Consider the following 26563-nt stretch of genomic DNA (forward strand, 5'->3'; position numbering starts at 1 on the left):
TCAGCCTGGAAATAAATTTTGTGTTATACTCTAGAGACCTCATAAAGGTGTTGAAGTGGCATGTTGATCGGATAACAGAAGTGGAAAGGCAAGCACACAACCAAGAAGTATTAAAGGTAACACAGTTTGTCAGGGGAGTGTGTGATCTTGCTTGTATCTCTCTATATCAACATGAATTTATGCCAGCTGAAGTTACTAAGACATGGAACTAAGATAGTATAAGGTTGTGTCTGCTTGTGCAAGGGCACTTTTCCACTTTTCCTTTTAGTGGTAGGCTCCATGCATCCTCCAAATTTGTCTTTGAAGCATCAGATTCCCTCTGGAGTAACTTTTAGGAGAAGGATGCAGCTGGCAGAAGGATAATGGGACTCATCCTGCTGCGAGTGTGTGCATGGAAATGCTTTGTGCGTTGGTTGGGTGGTGGTGGTTTGAAGTCAAACAGCTGGTGTGCACATAATACTAAACCATGGGTGAGCACTATGTGGACAGTCTTTAATAACTAACCATGGTTAGTTAAACAAGCTAGCCTCATAACCCATGGTTTGAAGTTGTTTTGTTTCACAACTAAGTATTGTTTGCTGTAAACCAAGATTCCTGCTTTGTGCATAATGCTAAACTGAGATTCTACGAAACGGAAATGAAACCTGGCAGAATTCATCCTCTTGACTGTATAGGCAGAGTAGGCAGGCAAGTGGAGTTGATAAGCCCAACCCTTTGCCTGAGCTCATTGAAGCTCATTTGCATAGCAACAAACCATGGTTAATTGCTCTTAACATGTAAAACTAAGTACATACTCAGCTCACTCACAGAATGACACAACCCTTTTTGGAAATCTGGCATGCATGTAGAAAGTAATAGATGATATTCACGTGAATTTTTGTCCATTTGTATTTGTTTGTTTCCATGTTAATAATGCAAGCCAATTTATGGAGTTTTAGACTTAGCTAAAACCTGCGTTAGATGTCCTTCAATGACTGATATACCCAAAATACGTAGCTGTCATAATTCCATCAGTGATGCAATATAATAGCAATAGAACAAGAAGAAGCTACTAAAGTTCCATAGATGTATGGATAAGAGCATAAACCAGCGCTTGATGCTGTCAATTAATTGTAGGACATAAATTTTAAAATACAGGAGCAAATTGGCTAACATTTTGTATTTGAAAACTGAAAGTAAACAATTTTGCCATCATTTCAACGGATTTGCATTTATTTTCCTAGTGAAAAGATTGTGAATAAAAGAAAATTGCTTAATAGCTTTATAGACACAAACTGTTCAGCTCAGAGGATTTTTTAAAGGTTTCATTATGATAAAGAGATCATATAACAAGTACAATAACATTATAAAACACTCCAGTAAAAATTAGCTCTGATGATTTTAAAAGTTTTTGGTCCCCCCCCCCCAATTACTTCATACTAGAAACCAAAAAATTAGTCACAGAATGTGAAAGTACAGAATGAACTGGGCATTTATGGGTCACGGCCTATAGCAATGATTGGAGAAAATTCTTCATGGCCATGATTCGGGGCCATAATGAAGCAGATTTTTGTCCAATAAAAAATCATTCACTGAAATAACATGAGGTTCTGTTCAGGGATGTGGGTGTGGGGGCCGACTGCTGGTTCCCTTCAGCTTGCTATTCCTTTTTCATATTAGTTTTTCTTCTGACTGCAGAGAGTTCTGTTCCTGGTATAAACTATTCCATTGCCTGGTTTATTCTTTGCTTAAACAGCGACCATTCAGTTATCTCTGAAACCAAGTTTTTATTTATTTATTATTAAGAACCAACAATGCAGACTTGTGTATTTCTCATTCGGCATGTGTAGGCACAAGAATATATATTTAAGTATATCATCCAGTCTCGGAAGCTGTTCTCTCTTGCTACTGGAGGGCAAAACGAGGAGGAATTCTGCTGCTGTATTCAAGAGCTTTTGATGTCTGTGCGATTCTTCCTTTCCCAAGAAACCAAAGGGGCTAGCGCTTTATCTCAAGCCCAAGTAAGTTAACAAGCACTTGCACTACACTGTTGCCGCTGTTCACGCTGCCTGGTCACAGATACAGGGGGAAAGCAGCCTTGTTCCTTATGTGATAAATTTACCGTTTCTTGCTGCTATGACTTATAACGTGCTTCATTTTGTTATTGACATATTGACAGCAGAAGTTGGGTTCAGACATCTGGCTGCATATTTTCCCCTCTATAGCAAGCTTTTGGCCCAAGCAGAGCTATGAGATCATTTTGTTCCACACTCACTTCCAAGAATATTGTCAGACTACCTGATCGTATTTTCTGCAAGTAGCTATGGATATTTTAAGCACTGTTCCCCTTATTCATCTTCACCATAGCCCCATTTGCTTTCTGGTCTTCAGTTTAGGACTGCAGTTAATTAACGATAATGCAATTTGCAATATCACTCATTTTAGAAAAATAAAATAAAAGCAATTCCCTCCAACCCCAAGCCGAGTTCTTCTGGCAAAGGAGATAATTTACGAAAGTTTTAACAATAGTTTAAAGTCAGATCCTGTCCTTATGCTCAGATTTCTTACCTGTCCCAATTTCTTTAATCTCAGGTTCATAGTGTATTTTGATTTCTCCCTTCTTTTCACTAGGCGGTCTTTCTTGTCTCCTTCCCTGCTGTGTACTCAGAGCTGCTGAAGCTATTTGAAGTGAGAGAGGTTGCAAATTTGGTGCGTGATACTCTAGGAAGCTTACCAACCATCACAAATGCAGATGAATCCCTTCAAGCTGTCAAACTCCAGTGCATTGGGAAAACAGTAGAGAGCCAACTGTACACGAACCCAGGTAGGATGGCAAGCACACAATTCATCAGTAGTTAAAGCAGCCTCTTGCCTTTGCTGATTATCTGACTCTTGGCCTGACTGGGGAAAAAAGCCCTGTTTATAGGTCACTTAGTCCCATGGCCAATGTTATGTCCATTGGAGATCTTTCAAGTGTAGTTGAAAGCACTATTTAATTCCTGTAATTGTTTTTTTTTGGGGGGGGTCTATCCCCATTTCAGGGATGCGGGTGGCGTTGTGGGTTAAACCACAGAGCCTAGGACTTGCCGATCAGAAGGTCGGCAGTTCGAATCCCTGCAACAGGGTGAGCTCCTATATCTCGGTCCCTGCTCCTGCCAACCTAGCAGTTTGGAAGCACATCAAAGTGCAAGTAGATAAATAGGCTCCAGCGGGAAGGTAAACGGCGTTTCCGTGTGCTGCTCTGATTCACAAGAAGTGGCTTAGTCATGCTGGCCACATGACCGGGAAGCTGTATGCCGGCTCCCTAGGCCAATGAAGTGAGATGAGCGCCGCAACCCCAGAGTCAGTCACGACCGGACCTAATGGTCAGGGGTCCCTTTACCTTTACCTTTATCCCCATTTCTGCACTGCCCTTTTTCTGTGTCCCTCCCCTCCCCCATTCCCCTCAGTCCCAACCGGAGGAGAATCCTTTTTCCACCCCTGCCCTGCTTTAAATAAAACTTAAAAATGCTTTCAGTTGTCTAAAGTACGCTGGTCTGGAAAAATAAAGCATGAAGTCCTGGGGTAAAGCCGAGACTCGCTGTGATCTGAAGTGTAATTAAACTCCCCTGTCTCAGGGGGTGAAAATGAACTCTTTACAATATTGCAACGATATTTGCTATTGAGTGCGGGAAAATGGCATGGTAAGGGAAGAATTCGTAGGCTGTACAAACAGATTGTTCAAACTTCTAAGACAAAAGAAGCTTTCTGTGGTGAATAGCTTTCTGTTCTAAAGCCAGATTTACCTGCTAATCAGATTTGTATAACACTGAGGGGGGTTTCGTGTTTTCTTCTGCAGAAGTGGAGACAAGTAGTGCCATTGGGTATAGCATTCAGTTTTCTGTGGCATAGCACAAGGTTGGCTCTGCAATGTAGCAGAGTTCATTTATGACTCCTGACTCTTCATTAGTTTAGACTAGATATATTATCCCCTCCTCTCAATTCAGATGTTCATAAATCTTCCTTTGGAGATATTGGCAATTGTGATGAAGCGTGATAAAGCTGAGAGATTAAACCCAATCGTCAAGTAGTTGTTTTTGTTTTTAATGCAACACATTGGGGATGTTTTCATCCAGAGAATGTGAGCTATAGAAGGAGAGGCTGTAGGTTTTGACATAGGAAATGCTTCTTCTTGTGGGAACACTTTTAATCAAATAATTCCGTATGTGGAAACTGAAGTAATATAGTGTGGTGTTCTGCATAGTCCCATCCATTGAAAGGACGGGATGATGAAATTGCTTCCTAATTACTTTAAAGGATAGGAATGGAGTGGAGCTGGGATGCCACAAAAGAAGAGTGTTGACTAGTTTTCTTCTTTCCTTCCAGAGTCTCGATATATTCTACTACCGGTTGTTTTGCACCACCTCTATGTACATCTGCAGGAACAAAAGGATCTGATCACGTGTGCACACATCCTAAGCAACATCTTTTGCCTCATAAAGAAAAATAGTTCTGTAAGTAGGAGCTACGTCATATGGAATTGACTTCTAACAGTAAAAGGAAAAATCAGTTGTCGGGGGGGGGGGAGTGAAATTATATTTGTTTCATGAATATGCCACATTGTTCTGCATTTAGTTATGATTTCTCTTGGCTATACATTTGGAAGAACCAGTAGAAAAAGTGTATTGAATTAGAGCTCAGTTAAGGTTGTGTTCAATCTAGGTGAATATTGGCTTTAAAATATTTTTTAGCTCCCCTTTTCCCCCAACCTGGTGCCATTCAGATGATCCTGAACCTCCATTGGCCCGAGTCAGCATGGCTGATGGTCAGGGGTGATGGAAGTTTTACTTCTTTTAACTATTTCCTGTTTATTTCCTTCAGAATAGTAGTTTAGTTTGTTAACATTTGGCTAAGAAAATAATGTATCTGCTTTTCATTAATACTGACCCGAACAGTCCATTTCTTCTTCTTTCTTTTTAAACAAACTAAAGGAAAAGTCAGTTTTGGAAGAAATAGATGTAATTGTGAACAGCCTGCTAGATGTGCTGCTCAGAACCATCTTGGAGATCACAAGCCGCCCTCAAACAGCAGGGTCCGCGACGAGGCTTCAGTTTCAAGATGTTACTGTAAGTGTCGCAGTAGAAATAACTGGATCGAATATTTGATTTATGGCTTCCCCTAATTTGTATCTGTGTATAAAAATGGTAAGAAAAGGGTTCTAGCCCCTGTGTGTTGTGTTCATCATCAACCTTTTATTCGACCGTCAGTCAGAAAAAAGTACATTTGTCAATACACAGTTAAAACATCCAGGAAGATTTTAGAACTTAGCCAACACTAAAATGGGCTAAACAGATAGCCCCATATCAATACAGTCAATTATAGTCTTCCGACGCTTAAAAGCTAAAAAAAGAAATTTGGCCACCAAGGAAGGTATAGCTCTAGTGACATTATTCAGCAGGTGTAAAACCTGGTTTTCTCCGGGTAGGAAGCTAAATTGACATAGGTGTGGGTCTATAAAATTTTGTCTAAGCTCTGCATAAGAAGGGCAAGTCAAAAGAATGTGTTCGGTGGACGTGTGTTGTGTTCATGTGTGCTTCAAAGAGAAAATGGCCATCCGCTTGTACAAAGGCTTCCCGTTGAATTTCAATATTGAGGAATTTGATTGGTCATGTACACCGCCACAACATCTTTTGAAATGAGTTGGAGGTTTAGAAATAGTCTAACAAATAAATAATAAAATAAAATGTGAGTTCCCCCTTCTCTCCCTCATCTAGCTTTAAAAATTCTTATGGCTGGCCCAAAAACTAGCCTGTGTTCCCTCTGTAGGATTTGCTAAACACGTGGGAGTTGGTCCTACAATGAGCATTTGAGGATCAGGTCTAGTGCTTAACATTAGGAGCATAAAGAGAGCCTGCTGGATCAGACAAAGGGTTCATCTAGTCTATATCCATCGGGGCCAGCCAAATACCTTGAAACATATATAGAAAACCTGCAAGAAACATCCCTCCTGCATTGCTTGTTCCCTGGATCTGGTACTTGGTAGCATATTTACATAAGTTTGTTTACTAGTCTTTTGATAGACTTGTGCTTCATGAAATTGCCCAATCCTATTTTAAAAACCATCTAAGTCAGTGGCAGCCATCTCATCTTATGGCAGTTAATTCCACAAGTTAATTCTGTGCTGTGTGAAGAAGTACTTTATTTCACTTGTGCTAAATCCACCATTCCATCAATCAAATCAGGGAACTTTTTGTTCTGATCTAGTGTTGTGAAGGAAATCAAAGTATGGAGTATGAGTGCCAAATCAGAAAATTCATGGGATATGTACAACAAAAAAGCAGCATCCCAAGTGGCAAGTAGGAACGTGGGAGAGGCTGCTCAAGTTTTCTAACTCTGCTGTTATCCTGTTCCAATTGCCTCTGCCCCATCCAGAGCGGAAAAGATATGGAGTCTTACGTTTTTCCTATGAGGAGAGAAAAAGCAGGGTGATTAGTCAGGGCAATAGCCAATGGTGGGCCAATAGTGGAAGGAGAACGGGATTAAGCAATCCCTTCCTCTGCTGTTTGTTTTGAAACTGGAAGCTTTCCTCACCTGCTTTTCTATTTTTTTAAAAAAAAGGAGATACACCTCCCTCGTATCTGGGTCACTTGTAAGTAAAAAACCAGCCTATGTCCTACTTTGTTCAATGATACAGAGAGGTTAATGTGAGTTAGGCTGTTCAAATCCTATTTCTCAGAGAACAATACAAAAGCTATGTAAGTGAAATAATGTCAGGTTGTGCTCTGCTTTTGTCAAAATGGGAGGTATCTTACACAGTGGGAGGCACAGAAGAACTCTTAAAAGAGCAGCTGACCTATTTTTGCAAAGGTTTCAAGGAAATATTTAGCACACCCATTCTTTGACATCCAGCCTTATTAGTCTCCCCCACTTAAAAAAATATTCCTGATAGAAAAAGGTTTCTAGCAGTGTATTCTAAATGCTACTTTGTTCTGAGGGGAAAAATTAAGAGGTAGTCTAATAAAAAATGTGAGAACTTTATTTTTCACTCCTCTCTATTGCCCCCCAAATTGAAGTACTGTTGACAGAGTTAATACGTGCCTTTCTTGCTATTATTTATTAAATCTATATATCGCCCTTCATCCGAAGATTTTAGGGCAGTTCACAACATAAGAATATAAAATGAGAGCACAAAACACATAATAAAATAAGAACAAAAACAAACCATTAAGCCCTGTCTCACAAACACAGTTAAAAGGCCGTAGAATGTGCAGTCAGCCAAAGGCCTGATTCTGTGTATAGAGGCATTTTTGCCTGGGGCCAAAGAAGGCCCCAGGCAAGCCTCCCTGGGGAGAGCATTCCACAAACAGGGAGCCACCACAGGAAAGGCTTGTTCTCGTGTTGCCACCCTCCAGGCCTCTTGTGGAGGGGTCACATGCAGAAGGGCCTCAGATGATGATCACAGGGTCCATGTTGGTTCATATGGGAGATATGGCCCTTGAGGTATTGTGGTCCTGCGGCATTTAAAGCTTTACAGGTCAAAACCAGCACTTTGAATTGGTCCTGGAAACTAACTGACGACCAGTGCAGCCAGGCCAGGATCGGTGTAATATGCTCAAACCCAGTGAGTAGCAATGCCATACGTCCAGATTTTCCCAGACATTACCGGGATTTCAAAGGCAGAATTGACGGGTGGGTGGGGAGTGGCGCTTTGTCCTGGATCCTAGACAAGTCAATTAAAAAAATCGTGTGTTTTTTGGCTCAGCAACTTTCGGGGTATCCTGGTTTTTACTTTTTGAAATATGGCAATGCTACCAGTGAGCATCCTGGCTTCTGAATTCTGCGCTAGCTGAAGTTTCTGAACCGTCTTCAGAGGCAGCCCCACATATAACATGTTGCAGTAACCTAGAGGCTATCAGAGCATTGACAACAGTAGTTAGTCTGTCCAGGCTTAGCTGGGCCACCAGCCTAAGCTGATGGAAGGCACTCTGCACCACTGAGGCCACCTGAGCCTCAAGCAACAGCAAAGAACCCTGAAGGACCCACAAGCTACATGTGTGCTCCTTCAGAGAGTGTGTGTCCTCTTCATAGGCAGGCAACCTTCATCCATCCGGTTTAGGGAAATAGCAACTAACAGTGTCTCAGTCTTATCTGGACTGAGTTTCAGTTTGCTGGCTCTCATCCAGTCCATCACCGAGGCAAGAGACTGGTCCAGCACTTGCACTACCACACCTGCAGATGTTAGCAGCAAGCTGTAGTTCTGGCAGGATGTACTGATAAGATTTCAGGATTCTCTACATTTTAGTTTTGAAAAGTCATAACACTGCTAAATTGTACAATAGGTTTTTTCCCCCCTATGTTGTTGAAGGCTTGCTGAATATAAGTCCATTGACTTTTGTTTAACAATTCGCATACGCAAATGTTGCTAAATAAGGCTTGTGGGATAAGTATAGCCTTAAGTTTGAGCAAGTTTTATTTTAATAGGTTTCCTTTGGAGAAAGAGGTGGCTTCCCTTTCCACAAAGCTGTATGGCAGTATTTTTCACACAGTCTCAAAGAATAGGCTCTTGGGGTCCTTGCACCATATCGTGTAAGCCGGGGAAGTTTCAAGTGCCACATCAAGCACTTAATTTTTAAGTGACTCACCGCACAGCATAAGGCAATTATATACTGTTATGTAGCAAGTTCATGCAGAACTGTACTTGCTTATGGCAACCTACTGAGCCAAATGCTCTTGAGATATTTGCGAAGAAAGACACCACCCAGTTTGAGTGTAGGTGGCAGGTTTGGTCCCCATGTGTTGTCAGGAACCCATTCTATGCTTATCAAAATGATAAATGAGCACATTTTATGACATGTAGGTGGACTTGCACAGAAATACCAGATTCGGCTTTCCATCCCAAATTCAGAAGCTGGAGCTGTCTTGCTATAGAAACAAGCTTAAGGAAAAATGGCATTTCCATCAACCTTGACTGCACAGTGTTTCACTAGTTCTGTGTGTCAGGGACTTAAAGGAGTGCACATGGTGACTTATAGCAGCCATAGGCAAACTCGGCCCTCCAGGTGTTTTGGGACTACAACTCCCATCATCCCTGACCACTTGTCCTGTTAGCTAGGGATGATGGGAGTTGTAGTCCCAAAACACCTGGAGGGCCGAGTTTGCCTATGCCTGGCTTATAGGGTAAACCTGTGCATGTTTACACACAAGCAAGTCCCACTATGTTCAATAGTGCTTACTCCCTGGCTGAGTATGTGTAGGACTGAAGCCCTGAAACATGTACTAAATGCAGTCTTGTCACCGAGACAAGACAAGCAAAGGGCACCAAACACTGTGATTTCTTCCTACACGAGCTCCTATTTATTTCAGCTGATCTCGAGTAGAAGACATGCCCATTTATGTTGCATATATGCTCAGTTGCTTCATTGGTTTTCAAGCCAAAAGATAACTAATCTGCATGTATACAGATAGAATGGAAAGAGATCTATTATCAGAGAAGTAGCTTAATTCACTTAGACCAGATTTTTAACCATATAAACTGTTCTTCCTTCCATATGGTGTGAGGCCTGCTTCCATTTCCACATTGGTACTGGTATAGATGTCGTGCTAGCATTGTTTTGAAAGGCCCCAAATGTATAAGATATTTGCTCAACATGGAAATTGTGTTTAACGAACATAAGCCATCCTTATTCTTGGAATATTAACAGCACTGTCCATGTTGACTGGTGGCAAAATCTATACATTATGCAAAATTCATAGTATTCAGCTCCATTTCTTTAATTATTTACAGGTGCAGGGGCCCCGCAGAATGTGCGGTGGGGAGGTTTATCCTTTGGCTCTCCAGTCGTGATTTGGGCAGAAATCCAAATCCACCAAATCCACCAAATGGGAGCCATGCAGAACAGGGTGGGGTGGGGAGTGTTTCTTTCTGGACCGTTGCTAGGAAGGGAGGGATGAAATATCTGATGGAAATATATCTCCTCACCCCACTGCTAATTAAAGAAAGAAACCAGTGATAAAGTTGCATGTAATGCCTTGAGCATAATGTGGCCTTCAGAAGTAAGTGCCAAAGTGCTCACTTGGACTTCTTTTCTAATAAGCGAGTTCTATACTGCAGGAACGTGGGTGGCACTGTGGGTTAAATCACAGAGCCTAGGACTTGCCAATTAGAAGGTCAGCGGTTCGAATCCCCGCAATGGGGTGAGCTCCTGATGCTCGGTCCCAGCTCCTGCCAACCTAGCAGTTTGAAAGGACGTCAAAGTGCAAGTAGATAAATAGGTCGTTCGAACTAGCAGTTCGAAAGCACATCAAAGTGCAAGTAGATAAATAGGTACCGCTCCAGGTAAACGGTGTTTCCGTGTGCTGCTCTGGTTCGCCAGAAGTGGCTTAGTCATGCTGGCCACATGACCCAGAAGCTGTACACCGGCTCCCTCAGCCAAGAAAGCGAGATGAGCGCCGCAACCCCAGAGTCGGTCACGACTGGACCTAATGGTCAGGGGTCCCTTTACCTTTACCTTTTTATACTGCAGGCTCAGGAAATGTGATTCAGTTGTTAAACACTGGGGAAAGAACTGCAGTGTTGGGTTTAAAATACATCTTTGCAAAGGGGCTTTCTTTGTTGTATGCTCTTCCCAGGGAGGTTTGGCTGACACTTTCATTATACACCTTTAGGCACCAGGCAAAAAACATTCCTCTTCGACATCTTTGGCTGATTGACAAACAATGTCCTTTTAAAATGTTTTGGGGGGGATTAGTGGGTTGTTCTTGTTCTTATTATGTGTTTTGTGTTTTTATTTTGTGGTTTTATGTTTTGAACTGCCCTAAACTAAGGCCTGCAGGTATAGAGCAGGTATACAAACTTAATAAATGATGATGAAGATGATGATGATGATGATAATAATAATAATAATAATGCTTGTCCTCTTACCTCCATAATCAATAGAAAACACATACTTTTTTTAAAAACAACAACAACCGTGTTTACTTTGTAATGCCTTTCCTTTCCTTTTAAAACCATTTCTTTCAGGGAGAGTTTGTTTCATGTCTTTTGTCATTATTGCGCCAAATGACTGACAGACATTACCAGCAGCTCCTTGACAGATTCAAGACGAGGGACGAGCTGAGGGTAAGTAGCAAGTCTTGTGCTTTAGCATCTACAAATGTTCTCATCAACTTCTCCCCCTTCCAGTCTATTCATGATGGTCCTGTTTTACTTAAGCGACCGTTGATATTCGCTTGTGAGACACAATCCAAAGCCAGTTGAACGAGCTCACTGATCCCAGTGGGAATCGAGCATGACCTAACTTTCTTAGGTTATTGTTTTAGGGTTAGTGGTGACTTGCTAATGTAAGGTTTCTCATATATACGGATCAGTGTGATAAAGTGGATTGTCTGCCGAGCTCAGTTGTTGAAGATTTGGGTTCAAATCCTTGCTTTGCGACAAAATGACTCTGGGGATGAGATAACAGTTCACCGTTCGCCTCAGAGTAGGTCCTGAGTTAGTCATGCTCGTTAATTTCAGTGGGTCAGTTTTGAGGTATGTGCACAGGGCAGGATGGGGGACAGAAGCCCTATTGCGCAAGCAGAAGTGCTGCTGCCAGGGCTGGTTAGGCAAATTCCACCCAATATAATTAAAAATATTCCAAGAACAGTTTAAAACCACCACATTCTCTCAGCTAATGATTTCAGAGTTGCCAGGAACAGTATCTTTTAGCCATCAAATGCCTGGGTAAACAGGAATGTTTTTACATTCCTCCTGCAAGTCAGTAATGAGGGAGACAGATGCATCTTACCAGAGCCAGCTGTGTACTATTGAAAATGCATGAATTTGTGTATATATAGAACCCAAGAACAACATGTCATGCGCTAAAAGCCTGGAAGTGCACATGGGTGGATATTATCTGAGCAGCTTCCAGCATGACTGCTACAGACTTCACCCCACCAGACCTAGAACACAGATCCGTCCATTATGAAGCTGTGATTTTATTACAGGCTATAATAATATTGACTTGCTGCCTCCAGGAATCAGGCTGTTTCAGTTGTTGTCGTTGTGCTAGTTTGGGAGTTTCAGGCAGGGAAATTGATGTTCAGGCAATAGATATCCATCTCTTCGCCAGTCCATGTTTTTCAAAAGTACCTATCCCTAGGATACCAGATCTAGTCCAGCAGAAGTTTCACAGCAAAGTCTGAAGACTTGCAGCTAGGTTGACACACTTCTACACATCTTGACAACTTCATTCCTCTTTGCAGGTTAAAGACTAGCATTAGGGTTACATCATAACAGAGCAGGGAATAGTATTGTTCATCATTAATTGTCTAAGGGATTCCCGTAACCCTCATAGAATTGTAGGGTTGGAAGGGACCACAAGAGTCATCTAGGCTGACCCCCTGCAGTCTTTTGCCCAACGTGGGGCTCAATCCCACAGCCCTGAAATTAAGAGTCTCATGCTCTACCAACTGAGCTATCCAGTCCCTCATGTAGGCATTCTAGATAGCAATCCAAATTGCTACGGCCCCACTAGCTGACTGTGCACTTCAGGTGCTGCAGGCAATCAGAATAATTTGATTTGTCAGTAACAGAATGTTGAGGGTAAACATCTGGATGATACACATCCAGCCTTCAATCATGTGAGTCCCCCACCAGCAGCCCAATCCGGTAGAAATTGTTTTCACATGCAGTCTACACCCTTTATTTGCGAAAAGTAAAGCCGAAGTTTGCAAATTTCAAGAATCACGTGTGTTACTATTTTAAAGGTTGAAAATGTCTGCGTGGTATAAAGATTAACTTTACATTTTATTTGTATCGCAGAAGTAATGCATTATTCAGCAGCCTTTGACAACACAATCTCCTGTCTGCATCTCACTTAAAAGCACGTCATTAAATCGTTTCATAATCCTTGTGAAGTTTCCTTGGAGGAAAAAAAAGGAGCTGCTTTTACCCCCCCCAATAACCTATTAGAATCTTGTTTCCTTCTTAATTGCAAGTTTTGTAATGTCAAATGCTAAAACGATTCGCTGCACATTTCTTTCTCTTACCTATGGAATATTTCTCCTCTGCTCTAGGATTTCTTATTACAGATATTTACAGTCTTTCGAATATTAATACGGCCAGAGATGTTTCCAAAGGACTGGACGGTGATGCGTTTAGTTGCTAACAAGTAAGACTGCTTAAATATAACGGTAACAATAGAACTGGTGTTAATGGGAATAGGACTGGGAATAATACTGATAATTTAAGAACCGGTTCTGTGGCCCCTGGGTGGTCATCTGAGCGGCCAGAGAATATTTCAAAGCTCCCTCTTCACAAGCAGAGAAGGAGTTCCATCCCCAGAGACGCCTTTGTTTTGGCTCTGGGAATAGCAACAGCCATCTGACCTTGGGCATGTGCAGGAGAGACTCTGAATCTGTAGAATTCAAATTCCTCCAATTTCTCCAACACACTAATGGCAAGAAAGGGAAAATGAATAGCAGCTCTGGTGCTGACATACAGTGGTACCTCGGGTTACATACGCTTCAGGTTACATACGCTTCAGGTTAAGAACTTGCTTCAGGATGAGAACAGAAATTGTGCTCCGGTGGCGCGGCAGCAGCGGGAGGCCCCATTAGCTAAAGTGGTGCTTCAGGTTAAGAACAGTTTCAGGTTAAGAACGGACCTCCGGAACTTAAGTACTTAACCCGAGGTACCACTGTACTTGTTTCCCCACCCCAGTTCTCCCTTTCCCCCTTTCACACTAGCCAGCGCAGGACCTGTAAGGTTCTGAATTTCATGGTTCTTTTGTCAAGGATTCCTCTTCCCTCCAGCCACATTAGGTTGCTCTGCCTGCTTGCAAATTGCATGTCTCCTGGCAGCGCATTGCAGACTAAAGACCTAAGTAATGTGAAATATCTTTTAAGCATTTATGCGTGCACATTTGGATGAATACAAGATAAAGTTGACGACTGCAAAGTCTTCCTATGCTGCTGTCTGCTAAAATAACATATAACAACTAGTTTTCCAGAAACACGAATGTCATTCTACTCTTACTATTGTTCCTGTAGAAACAGAATCATTCATTTTCGGTGGCCTAGGGACAAATGGTTACGAATTTAAGCTACATGTTGGTTCTTCAAATGTTTTGGTTCCTAATGAGAAATTAAACTTTTTAAAGAGTTTTTTTAGCCCTGTAGTTTTTCTAAGTGTATCTTTGAATTGCTGTTTTGAGAGGCAAGTTTGTGGTATGGAGAAGCGGCAGAGTTTCCTTCTCTCTTCAGCCAGAAAGCTTTTATGAAGGATGAGCATTATCTTGAGCTGCAGTAGGGAATGTGGTCTGATAGGGGTCTCTACTGGTCCTGTTTGTTGCCTTTATAGTCTGCCACTTCTGGCTTGATCCTAACAAGCCATTAAGGTTTATAGTTTATAGGTAGTATGGAATGCCTATGGTTTTCACATTAAATAGGTCAAAGAAATGAGGACGTGTCTTAGACCAGTGGTGAAATGAAATCAGACAGGAAGACTCTGGAGAAAGGAAAGCAATTTAAAAATTGACAAACACAAAGAACGGTGAAATCTTTAGCAGCTTACAGCTTTTGTCCCACAAAAGATTTTATATATATATATATATATATATATATATATATATATATATATATATGCCCAGCAGTTCATTGCTAACCATGGTACTGTTTGGTGTAATTTAAAATTGAAAAGGAGAAAAGATGGCTATGTTGTCGGTTGTGAAGCCAGAGAACTACCGTTGATTTCAAGTCAGGAACATATTGCATGCCAACAAATAGAATTCTAACATCAATGACTAGGTTGGCAAAGTGAAGTAAGCATAAGGATGGTTGCAAAGAACTGGCAGTATTTGATGCAAGTTAAATCCTTCATCAGCTGAGGAGGCCCAGAATGCACAGAGTATTTAAACACACTGTACTGGAAAAACATCAATAGCCTCATTTGAAAACTTAGTCCTTGGTACTAGGCATAAAACAAGTAATCATGTGAGGTCTTTGTACCTTTTTGCATATAATCTTACTTATTTAGAATAAATTATTTATGTAGGATGCAGCCCTGTGCACAATGACACGCGTGAAAGTTCTGCTAGTTTTCATGGCATTGGTGAGTTGGAGCTTGGAGTGAGGCCTCTTAAGTGTGACAGATTCTCAGCTATGGTACACCAGCTGAGCACTGAATCGGCTAGAACGTTGTTTGCAAGACAAAAACTGCATTATTCACAACATGTTTAAACGGGATGTGACAGTTTGTCAAGTACATTACAAACTTGGATGTTATGCATTCCTTTAAATAGGGATGAGCAGTGCTTCTTTTTTCTTAAAAAAAATGTTTAGGGGTGCTCTCATTTTCCTACTCATTGAAATACTGTCCCTCAATAAGGCTAAACTTAGATTCACAAAATGTTTAGGGCTATGTGTACCCCCAGAAAAAATAGCACTGGGGATGAGAAAACATCCAAATAAGTAATATAACTTTAGTTGCCTAACAGAATCTAGGATTTCAAAAGATCAGTTATTTTATACTCACAACAACTCTGTAAGACTCATTAGGAATAGGTATGCAACTACACTTTACTCAGATTGGAGCCTTTTAAATCAATTAACCTATCTTAGTAACATTCATTCATTTCACTGGGTCTGCTCTGAACAAAACTTATTTGTATATCTCCCATTGAGCTTCATGTTTCTGTGGAGATTTGAACCTGGGGTCCCCTGGTCCTCAGCCCAATACAATGACCACTTCACCACATTGGCTCTCGATGATTAGTTGAACAAAATTGTGGCCAATGGTGGTTTTCACTGGTGTTTTGAAGGATGCAAGAATGTAGTCTGCATAGTTTATGGAAACTTTATTAATCCTTCTGATGTCCTATGAGCAAACAAAATGTATGGTCTTAGGGAAAGTGTTTGGGGTTTTTTGGTTGGGGGGTTGGTTTTTCTTTTTTTAGTAGTTTCTGGATCTTTAAATCTCTGGAATAAACCAATGGGACTTTTGTTTGTATTGTGTATTCAAAACATGAATATCCCACAGAATGTTAACAGTCTTGCTTAGGGCTGAGGGAAGAGGCAATAAGTCAGGAGGTGATTGGTGGGGGAAAGGGTCCATCAGAAATAGATTTAAAATAGTGTATCAGTGTTGGAATATATTTGAGAGGAGATTGGTGTCTTTTCATACATACATACAGAGCTTTCAGCTTTGCCAGCTATACTTCAGCCCTGATGACATTGATTGTACTTGGCAAATCTGAGCTAAGGATGATGGTTCTATATTAAAGCCTACAAGTAATTAGTCCTAGATACATAAATTTTAGAAATGGACATATTAACTTTTAGGAAAAGAAATTGGTTGTGCCAGAACAAATAAACAAAGCTAGTAATACACAAAAGTATATTAATAGCTTTCCCCCATTGCTTTCCTTCATAAATTCTGTGAGTTGAAGAGATGTATTAATCAGAATATTTCATATCTCACATCAACATAACTAGATGCGAAATACATATTCCAGTAGCTTATAGACTCCTATTTCACAAGTTATTAAGATTTTATTATGCATCATTTATCTTGTAGTCTGCAGTTGGTTTTGTTGCCTTAATAAAAGAAAATAGATCATATATATAATTTAGCCACTATCATTACTAAAATATGTAATATTTTCTTCTTTTTCTAGTGTTATTATTACAACAGTATTATATCTTTCGGATGCCCTTCGTAAAAACTTCTTAAATGAAAGCTTTGATTACAAGGTAAGCTAGCGATTCGCTTCTGTAATAACAATCTTTTCCTCCTAAATGTCTGTTGGTATCTTCCATTCCACTCTGTTGCTACGCTGGGCTTCCAGTGCAATGAGCTCTCCTGAATTTCATTCCCTTCCTGTAGTCTCTGGGTAAGCAATAGTACTGCCACAGATTTAGGCTGATCAATGATTAGAGGATCGCAATCCTGTGCTGAAAGTCTTTCAGAATATGACTTTGTAGGACTTCTATTTTAGTTCATTTGGAAGTTTTAGAATGATCTGCATTTTAGGTTATCCAGCTGCCTGTACCTTTTCTTAGTTATTCTAATTTTTAAAGAGTTTTTTAGTTTTGTTCGTGGACATATGTGTTGTATTTACTGACCTGCTCGTGGTGTTAAAATGTGTTTCATTGGAACTTTTGATCTTAACAAACATTTTCCTTCCCAGCATCCCCCTGCACCAATTTATTTATTTATTTGTTTATTTATTTATAAACATGTCCCACTTACTTTTTTTTTAAAAAAAGCACTCATGGCAGCATACATCTAAATCATGGTCACCATAGTGTTGCTCAGCTAGGGTTGCCATATGTCCTCTTTTTCCAGGACACATCCTCCTTTTCATGGGTAGAGTTGTCAAAGCAATCTATAGTTATAAGTGGAAGTTGGCAAATGTGTCCTATTTTTTGCTCCTCAAAATATAGCAACCCTAGCTGTAGTATCTCTTAATAGGAGGGAAACAACCACACTTTGTGTTTGCGGCCACCGAGACCATATAACACCGGTTCTGAAAGACCTACATTGGCTCCCAATACATTTCCGAGCACAATTCAAAGTGTTGGTGATGACCTTTAAAGCCCTAAACAGCCTCAGCCCAGTATACCTGAAGGAGCATCTCCACCTCCATTGTCCAGCCTGGACACTGAGGTCCAGCTCCAAGGGCCTTCTGTCGATTCCCTCACTGCATGAAGTGAAGTTGCAGGGAACCAGGCAGAGGGTCTTCTCGGTAGTGGTGCCCTCCTTGTGGAACACCCTCCCATCAGATGTCAAGGAAATAAACAACTATCTGACTTTTAGAAGACATCTGAAGGCAGCCCTGTTTAGGGAAGTTTTTAATGTTTGATGTTTTATTGTGTTTTTAATATTCTGTTGGGAGCTGCCTGGAGTGACTGGGGAAACCCAGCCAGATGGGCAGGATATGAATAACAAACAACTTCTTCTTCTTCTTCTTCTTCTTCTTCTTCTTCTTCTTCTTATTATTATTATTATTATTATTATTATTATTTACTTCCAGATATGGGATTCCTACTTTTACCTGGCTGTCATTTTTATAAACCAGTTATGCCTGCAGTTAGAGATGTTTACCCCGTCCAAGAAGAAAAAGGTGTTAGAAAAGTAAGTATCACTATCACTATTGAACTAGAGAGCACCCAATATTTCTGTTACTCTTTATTATGCAAAGTAAGGTAGTGGTCTTTGGTGGAAACTATCCTGTGATGTAACTTTTTTTAAAAAAGAAAAGAAAAACCCATATTGCTGGATTTAAGATGCTTTTTTAAAAACAACAGACAGGGCAATCGTCACGATGGGCAATTCTTAACAGCTGAATTTATTGCTGACATTACTTAGAATGCTTTCATATGCTTGAATGACCCTTGCCAGAAAAAGAAAAGGAATACTTTGGGTATTCTGTATGGACCATCCAAGCTCTTGGATGAAATCTGCCTGGTGCATCTTAATTCTAAGTTATGTAGTTCCTGTTTAATGCAAGGAATGGGGTCGATGTGCAGGAGAAGTACACGTCAGGAATCAAAGAAAGGAGGTCTGCCTGTGAGAATAACTATATGTATAGCTCAAATTTTTCCTCACTGTTTTGTTGCAGTGATCCCCACTGCTGAAGACACATGCTGCTTTTTAAACTGAAGGCCTCATTACCTCTTTAGCAGTAGGAACTGTTATGGCAGGGAGGAAGACATCAGTTATGACTGCAGTTTTCTTCCACAAAAGCACACTCTTTGGAATTCCAGCTATCGTGTCTGTGTAATCTTGTGAGAACTCTATATTACATTGCAACCTAATAGCTGGGCCACACTCTGAAAATAATTCCAATTAAAAAACACATCTAGAAGCAGTTTTGGTTAAAAACATCCCCAAAGCAATTACAGTTAAAAATATTATTCTGTCCTATGATCAGGAGGTTGACAGGAGCAGGATTGTTCAGCTACATATTCTACAAGTACTCAAATTCCAGGAGCAAAATGCACAGAAGTTGCCCTTCTTTGGTTTATGATACAGTGAAATGATACAGTGGTTTATGATACAGTGAAATGATCTGCCAAATAATCTTTGGTTTTTAAAAATATATCACAGATACGGCGATATGCGGGTGACAATGGGATGTGAAATCTTCAGCATGTGGCAAAATTTAGGTAAGCTTTTTGGTTTTTCTTAAGATCCCGATCCATATATATGTATAAAAACTGGAGTTGCTTTACTTAGAAAACTGTGCAAAAGCGTGACCTACAGTATGTAAGCCTTAACAAATGAAGATTCAGAAGTGAAACAGATCTTATGTGTGGATCCTGAAAGCTTGCACTTGCTTCCATATCCTTAAATTTGGAGGCAATACTTATTAATACACTGTTTTGAAGGATTGTGGTAAACCATTGACTACTAACATCTGGTGAATGCAGTTTTGTGGCACATCTGCAGAAGGTGCTTCAGACCTTGAAGTTGATCATTCTAATCAATATATTGCTTGTTATCAACCATCACTCCTCCTCCTCCTCCGCTCTAGACTACAAAGTCACAAGCAATGTTAATTCCAAACTCCCAAATAGCCGGATGGAGTCAGGAACTGCAGTGAGAGCCTTCCTCTGTCAGTTGCCACTCTCACTTCCTGCAGGATTGTACAATCCCAGCTCTTCTAAGAAACACATGGGTGGAAATCGAGGCTGGAGAAGGAGGAGGAATGCAGATTCCCTTTCCCTGTATCTTTCTTAGCCATTGCAAATAACAGTGTGGAGCTGAGAATTTTGGCAAGGGTCTTATGTCAGTTTCTGCTTTACCAGGGCTAGATAGTCCCAGTTTCTTGAAGGCTGGGTGGTCCTGCAGATGCTGGACTACAACTGCCATGGTCCCTGCCCACTGGCCATGTTGGCTGAGGGTGCTGGGAGTTGTAGTCCAACAGGATCTGGGGAACCACAGTACCCCACCCCTGCTTTCAGAAATAGCTCAGACCATAGAGGTTGAGACTATCTCAGGGTTTGAACCCCACATTGGGCAAAAGATTCCTGTATTGCAGGATGTTGAGTTAGATGACCCTTGTGATGCTTTTCAACTCTACAATTCTATGATTCTGTAATACTCTAAAGAGGACAGGTGGCAACAGTGTGATTAGACCACCCCTTCTAACACTGCCAAGGCGTTTAAGCATCTCCAGCTTTGCCAAAAGATGTGGAAGATGTTTGGTTCAGAAACCTTGCTTGCAAGATGCTGAAGTCTAAAGATGCAAATGGTAATAATGAGTCAATAAAATCCTGTTTGTTACAAAGCTAATTGACTTGGTGGTGCAGCTGACAGTTTAAGAGACTAATATGCTGTAGCATTGGATAAGTATCTCTAGACTAAATGATTTATTGCAGAGTAATTTCTTCCTCCCCTAAGTATAAAAGACTGCTTACCACTTAACAACAAGCCAGTTACCTAGATGACTAATTGGGGTCAATAAAAGGCTGCTAATCTCTTAACTAATTGCCCCACTGATTAACCATCAAATTGATTAACTGATTCAGAGGGCAATCCTATGGCAAGATGTGCTGGGATGAGGGCACATCTCCATCTCAAATACCTGGCTCAGCTGGCATTAAGTTGCCAACTCTGGCTCAGCCAAATATACGCTGGCATAACTTTCCTATCCTGGCTCAGCCAGGAGCAAAGCTGGCTGAGTCAAGGCTGCTGGAATTCCCAAAAAAAGTGGTGTGCAAGGGGGTGTGGTGTGCTGGACCCAGAGAGGAGGGACTTAGGCTCAATCCCAAGCTTGTTCAGCTCAGTCACGTGACCTGGGAACCCAGCACAGAGCACTGTTTTAAAGGCTTTCTTTCTTTCTGCCAGGCTTAAGTAGAGCAGCAGCAATTTCTCTGCTGAACAGGTTTGGATCTGGCATAACGTTATGCCAGCTTAATTTACACTGGCTTGCTTCACACCAGCTTCTCAGGCATAGGATTGCTCCCTACACAATTATCTACTCACTGTTCTTTAATAGCAACAAGGACACCTTTTTTGAGGATATTCTGTTGTCACATCTAAATGATTCATCTCAGTTCTTTGGATATTTGGTTAATGCACTTTGGTTACATGCTAAAGAAGCTAACCTTTAATGACTATATTTAGCAGGGTCATTAATGAAGGACTGCCTTATTTAACTCATTAATGAATGGCTTCATTTTGGATAAGGTTATTTTACCCTAACGGTGAATGAATTACAACTTATTGTTGAATGAATTACAATATCAATGAATTAATGATGGTTCTAGCTAGTTGTCTTTTACTATTTTAATTTTGGATTAAGATACACATTTTACTGAAGCGTATGAAAGGGGTTAATTATTAGCTTATTCCATGTCACCACGAAATGATTTTATTCATTTGAATTTGTTTATGATTGCTTGTAAATAGTATAAATAGTCTTTGATTAAGGTTTATGAATTTGATAAGAAATTTTGGTAAGCAACTTATGATTAAGTGGCAAAAGGAGAAAATTGAGTATTGGATACTTCACCTCAGTTTACTTTTTAGGATTATTATTATTATTATTAAATTTATTACCCGCCCCGCACCCTAAGGTCCCAGAGTGAGTGAGTGACAACATTAAAACGCAGCATTACAACACAATATTAAAAACAGTTTACAGCAACTTACAATTACAGAAATAAGTACACCTGAAGTGTCAAAAGCCAGGGCAAAAAGGAGAGTCTTCAGGATTCTCCAGAAACTGTATAATGAAGATGCCAGATACACCTCCTAGAGGCGTAGAGACTCAGTTCTACAACTTGAGTTAATTTTGAATGCTTGTTTGCTGATCAGACTATTGACAAACAAGGTTTATATGGTCTATAATGAAATATTAGCTTAATAAAATGCAGAACTCACATGCTTTATGAATCACAGGGGGTGGGATGGAATGCAGATCCACGTGGAAATATTGTTTTGCTTCTTCCTTGACAGATGCTGGAAAATAATGATGATGATGATGATGATGATATATATGCCCCAAATGATGGGCAGGCAATGTTCTATAAAATGTGTGTATGGTGGGTTTAGTTTAGTTTTTGTTTTTTTAAAAAACTGTTAATAGAATTTACTGAATTATTATTGTAGTAGACACAAATGGTATGTTAAATCCAGAGGGAAAATAATTGTACTTTGCCAAAAATAGTCCAATGAAATAAAAGGGCACATTATACTGAAAGATAAAAAGGTAAAGGACCCCTGACAGTTAAGTCCAGTCGTAGACGACTCTGGGGTTGTGGCGCTCATCTCGCTTTACTGGCCAAGGGAGCCAACGTTTGTCTGCAGACAGTTTTTCCGGGTCATGTGGCCAGCATGGCGAAACCAGAGCAGCGCACGGAAATGCCATTTACCTTCCCGCTGGAGCTGTACCTATTTATCTACTTGCACTTTGATGGGCTTTCGAACTGCTAGGTTGACAGGAGCAGGGACCGAGCAACGGGAGCTCACCCCGTCGCGGGGATTCAAACTGCCAACCTTCTGATCGGCAAGCCCAAGAGGCTCAGTGGTTTAGACCAGGGGTAGGCAACCTAAGGCCCGTGGGCTGGATGCGGCCCAATCGCCTTCTAAATCCAGTCCACGGACGGTCCGGGAATCAGCGTGTTTTTACATGAGTAGAATGAGTGCATTTATTTTAAATGCATCTCTAGGTTATTTGTGGGTCATAGGAATTTGTTCATTATTATTATTTTCAAAAGGAGGCTGTGTCACCTGTGCTGGCCCTTGCTGGCTTGGGGGCTGTGGTTGCTGCCCCCCCCCCATAATCTGGGTGGGGGATATGCTTTGGATTTGTGAGTTACTGTCATTCAGCTCCAAGGTCCAGGCCTAGCTCTTATCACGGGATCCTTAGGAATATCATCATTTGCGTGTTCATTATACATTGTTTGTAGTGGCATACAGTATTATATTATATTCTACTGGAACTGCCAGTGTTGTTTGAAATGCAGATAAGCTCTTGTAACCTTCCCCCACCTAGGAAAAAAAAAGAGTCATGTATTGATCTTCTGTATTTTGAAAACACATACATTATAGAGAACTTGAAAATACTCCCACGAGCGAATTTGCTGTCAAGTTTCGTAATGGAAAATAACAAGACTCTGAAGGGTGCCAAACCAATTATATGTGAATATAATGTGAAGGGTTATATTGAAGCAACACAATGCATATTGTGTGCCACAACCCATGCCTGGGTCTCTCTATCTGTTGGTGCTATTAGCAGGGATTACTTCATCTGTTTGCTGCCATATCCATGCAGATTAGAAAACATTGCTAATCTGATGGGTAATACTAGTTTGTTGCCAGAGAGAACATTATGTTACTTCAGCCAACGTATTTCAGTAAATTCTTCATGGACCATTGGGCGGTTCTCAAATTAATAAAACTTCTTTAATTCCAATTAAAGAAGCACTCTTAATGGGCAACTTTCACCCTTAAGTTGTTTTGTTTTTGTTTGTAAAGGGATTCGTCCCCCCCCCCCCAAAAGCTAAGTGCCAGCTTCCTTTTCTACAGGTGAAATTTGCACTTCCATTATTGTGACTACAAAATGGAGGGTGGGTGCACTTTTTTGCCTCTACCTGATGTGCATATACATTCAGGTGGGTACTCAACACTTGCCCCAGTCTCTGAAGATCCAGGTACAAGAATGCCAGAACAGCTTGTTACCTCTAACACAAAAATGACCTTTTAGAAAACATGTACTATGCAATCTTTGCTTGTAGTCCTGTTTGATCATTGTTTCTTGAGGATTTTATTTATTTATTTCGTAGTCCCATTTGATTCATGTTGCATTCTAGTTAACAAGTTTGTCTGTGCAAATTGGTTTGGTAGAGAGACCCATTTCTTAGGAAAACACTTCAAGAAGGCCGAGCTATTTTTCTCCACATCCCTGTCTCAAAATCTCTGTGAGACATGAGCAGTCTCATCCATGTGTAAGATTAGGCCTATCTTTATCTTGTCCTTGGTTTCTTTCTCTTATATCTATTCATAAAATGATCCACGCTGAAAACGTTATTGGACAAAACGTACTGTAGATCTTTATGACGTCACATAACTCAATCCATCTTACAGTTATATCATTTCTGTTTTGTAGTACTTTATCCCTGAATGTAGTTCAAGTCAATCTGGCTTCGTTTTTGTTTTAGGGGAACACAAAGTCCATTTCATCCCAGCACTGATTGGCCCGTTCTTAGAAGTGACACTGATACCTCAACCGGATCTTCGAAATGTAATGATTCCTATTTTCCATGACATGATGGACTGGGAGCAAAGGCGCAGTGGCAACTTTAAACAGGTATTTTTATTTTTTATTTTGGTCAACTGGTTAAGAGAAGAGAAATAATTCCCTGACCCCAATGGGTAGCCCTCATGCTATGCTATATTTTGATCCTGGTTTGCTTTAAGAGCCAGTGTGGTGTAGTGGTTAAGAGCGGTAGACTTGTAATCTGGGGAACTGGGTTTGCTTCCCCGCTCCTCCACATGCAGCTGCTGGGTGACCTTGGGCTAGTCACACTTCTCTGAAGTCTCTCAGCCCCACTCACCTCACAGAGTGTTTGTTGTGGGGGAGGAAGGGAAAGGAGAATGCTAGCCGCTTTGAGACTCCTTTGGGTAGTGATAAAGCGGGATATCAAATCCAAACTCTTCTTCTTTAACTAACTCCAGTTGGAACAAACCAGTTTCCTGAGTTCATATATAAGGGGGTTTATTCCAAAGTGAAAACAGACATCATCCTCTCTCTCTTTTCATGTATGAAGAAGGGATGTTGTCAGAGATTGGACTCAAGGGGATGAGATGGAAGACGGATGGTGGAGATCACCCACCCCGTTCTCCTGACCCTGCAGGAGAAGAGGAATGCAGCATTGATTACTTGAGGGGTTTGAGGAAGGTCATGACTCAGAGACAGACAAACAGAAGAGTTGGGAAGTGTTAGAAGAAGGGCGGGGGAGACAGAGGCAGAGCAGCCAGCTGACATGTTATCTGTGCTGGTCCCATGGGTTAACTGTGAGGCAAGGTCCGAGTCCAGTCCGAGGTCGAAGGTGCAGTATGGAGGCAGTCCATCAAAGTTGAAGCTGGGTGCAGGGCAGGGAGTCGGGTGAGGTCAGGAGCTCTGGCAGGAAAGCAGGACACGGTGCAGGCAGGAACTGGCTACCAACAATGTTGCTCCCGCAACTTGGGACTGGGGCTGGCTGGCTTTTATCTACCCCGAGGCATAGGGCGGCCCCGGTCCACAGGTGACTCACCTCTCCTGGCCTGGAGGCGAGCAATCCTCTTGCGGGAACTTAGTTCCCTCCACCTCTCTACCCTGAGCCTCTGCAGCTCAGGAGAGGCTGGAGGGTTACCGGACCCAGAGGCAACCTCAGCTTCCCCTGACGGGGCTGAGAGTGGAGCACCTGCAGGCAATGGGTCCTCCATCATCTCAGGAGCCAGACTAGACTCAGCTGGTCCCCGTACCTGAGGATCCAGCACAGGTGAGGACCCTTCAGGCTCAGGCCCCAGCCCCAGCTCTGCTGGTTCTGGAGGCAGGAAATCCTGTGCAGGCTGGGATTCCTCAGGTTCAGCATCCAAGTCCGAATCCCAGGCCATCACATTATCACTGGAAGGTATTTCTGACCCCCCTTCTCCCAGAACTCTGCATTCATTAAGAGTGCAGGAACAAAGCACTCAGAGACAATTGGCCATGAGTGGCCAACCTAAGGGGAGATACTTTCAAGAGGTGCTAATATGTCTATTCCTATTGCTTGTTTGTTTAAAAATTTATGTACTACTACTTCAGAAAAAAATCAGAGCTGTTTACAGCAAAAGTACATAAAACCAACAATAAAAACCATACGGTAAAAAATTAACTTATTGAAAGTTAAACGCAGACATCAACTATTCTGGGAAGATGTGTTGTTCTTAATTACCTGCATAGCCCTGGTGGAACAGAAATGTTTCCAGCAGGCATTTAAAATTTGGCACAGAATGCACCTGATAAAACTCTATTGGCAGAATATTCCACAGGACAAGGCTGAGGACACTAAAGACTTGGGTAGAATCTACACACATATAAGAAAAAGTTGTGAAAATGCTTTTTTCTTACATTTTGAAAAATAAATTGAATTTTGCATAGCTCACTGTCGCCATCTAGTGTCACATTTGTATATTGCGCTTTACAACAAATTTAAAGTGTTTTATTTACAGCTGTGTAGCTGAGTCCTTGGTTTCTTATTGTTGTCCAATGAGCCTTGCCAACTCGAGGAATGACCAGTGATGCTCCTGCAGATGATCTTGGTGATCGAGCTGGGATATAAGGGTTCAGGTGATCCCCAAGCCTGACCCGGGGCCTAAGGTGTTCAGGGCTTTGTAAGTTAATATGACAACCTTGGACATGGCTCGGTAAATGGATAGGAAACTTTCTTGTGGGAATATTGGGTGATTGCAGGTGTGGGAGGTGCCTCTGTACCCAAAAGCAGTTGGCAAGTGCTGCTATCACAGGTGCACATGAGTGTTGAAGGGAATATGGCCGGAAAACCGAAATGCCTTGGTGCTAAGATATGATGGAAAGGGCAAAGAGAAAGGGGATTTGGTTTGCTAAAAATGAGTAGCAGAGGATTAAATAGC

General features: G+C 41.3%; 2 protein-coding genes across 9 annotated transcripts in view; both read left to right on the top strand.

Annotated features, from left to right (window-relative positions):
- The window catches only part of LOC310743932 (uncharacterized protein), a 419281-nt gene that overhangs the window by 289306 nt on the left and 103412 nt on the right, over positions 1-26563 (top strand). The window lies entirely within an intron of this gene.
- Positions 1-26563, top strand: part of DOCK4 (dedicator of cytokinesis 4) — a 250389-nt gene that overhangs the window by 164132 nt on the left and 59694 nt on the right. For all 8 annotated transcript variants that reach the window (XM_083574292.1, XM_083574293.1, XM_083574286.1 and 5 more), the window contains exons 21-31: positions 35-116; positions 1830-2000; positions 2611-2803; positions 4345-4472; positions 4950-5084; positions 10979-11077; positions 13015-13109; positions 16614-16689; positions 17973-18073; positions 19049-19107; positions 24109-24257. In XM_083574292.1, coding sequence (XP_083430418.1) covers positions 35-116; positions 1830-2000; positions 2611-2803; positions 4345-4472; positions 4950-5084; positions 10979-11077; positions 13015-13109; positions 16614-16689; positions 17973-18073; positions 19049-19107; positions 24109-24257 — 1288 coding nt within the window. The remainder of the gene's footprint in view (positions 1-34; positions 117-1829; positions 2001-2610; positions 2804-4344; positions 4473-4949; positions 5085-10978; positions 11078-13014; positions 13110-16613; positions 16690-17972; positions 18074-19048; positions 19108-24108; positions 24258-26563) is intronic.

Source organism: Podarcis filfolensis (assembly GCF_964270895.1).
Source record: "Podarcis filfolensis genome assembly, chromosome: 10".
NCBI lineage: Eukaryota > Metazoa > Chordata > Lepidosauria > Squamata > Lacertidae > Podarcis > Podarcis filfolensis.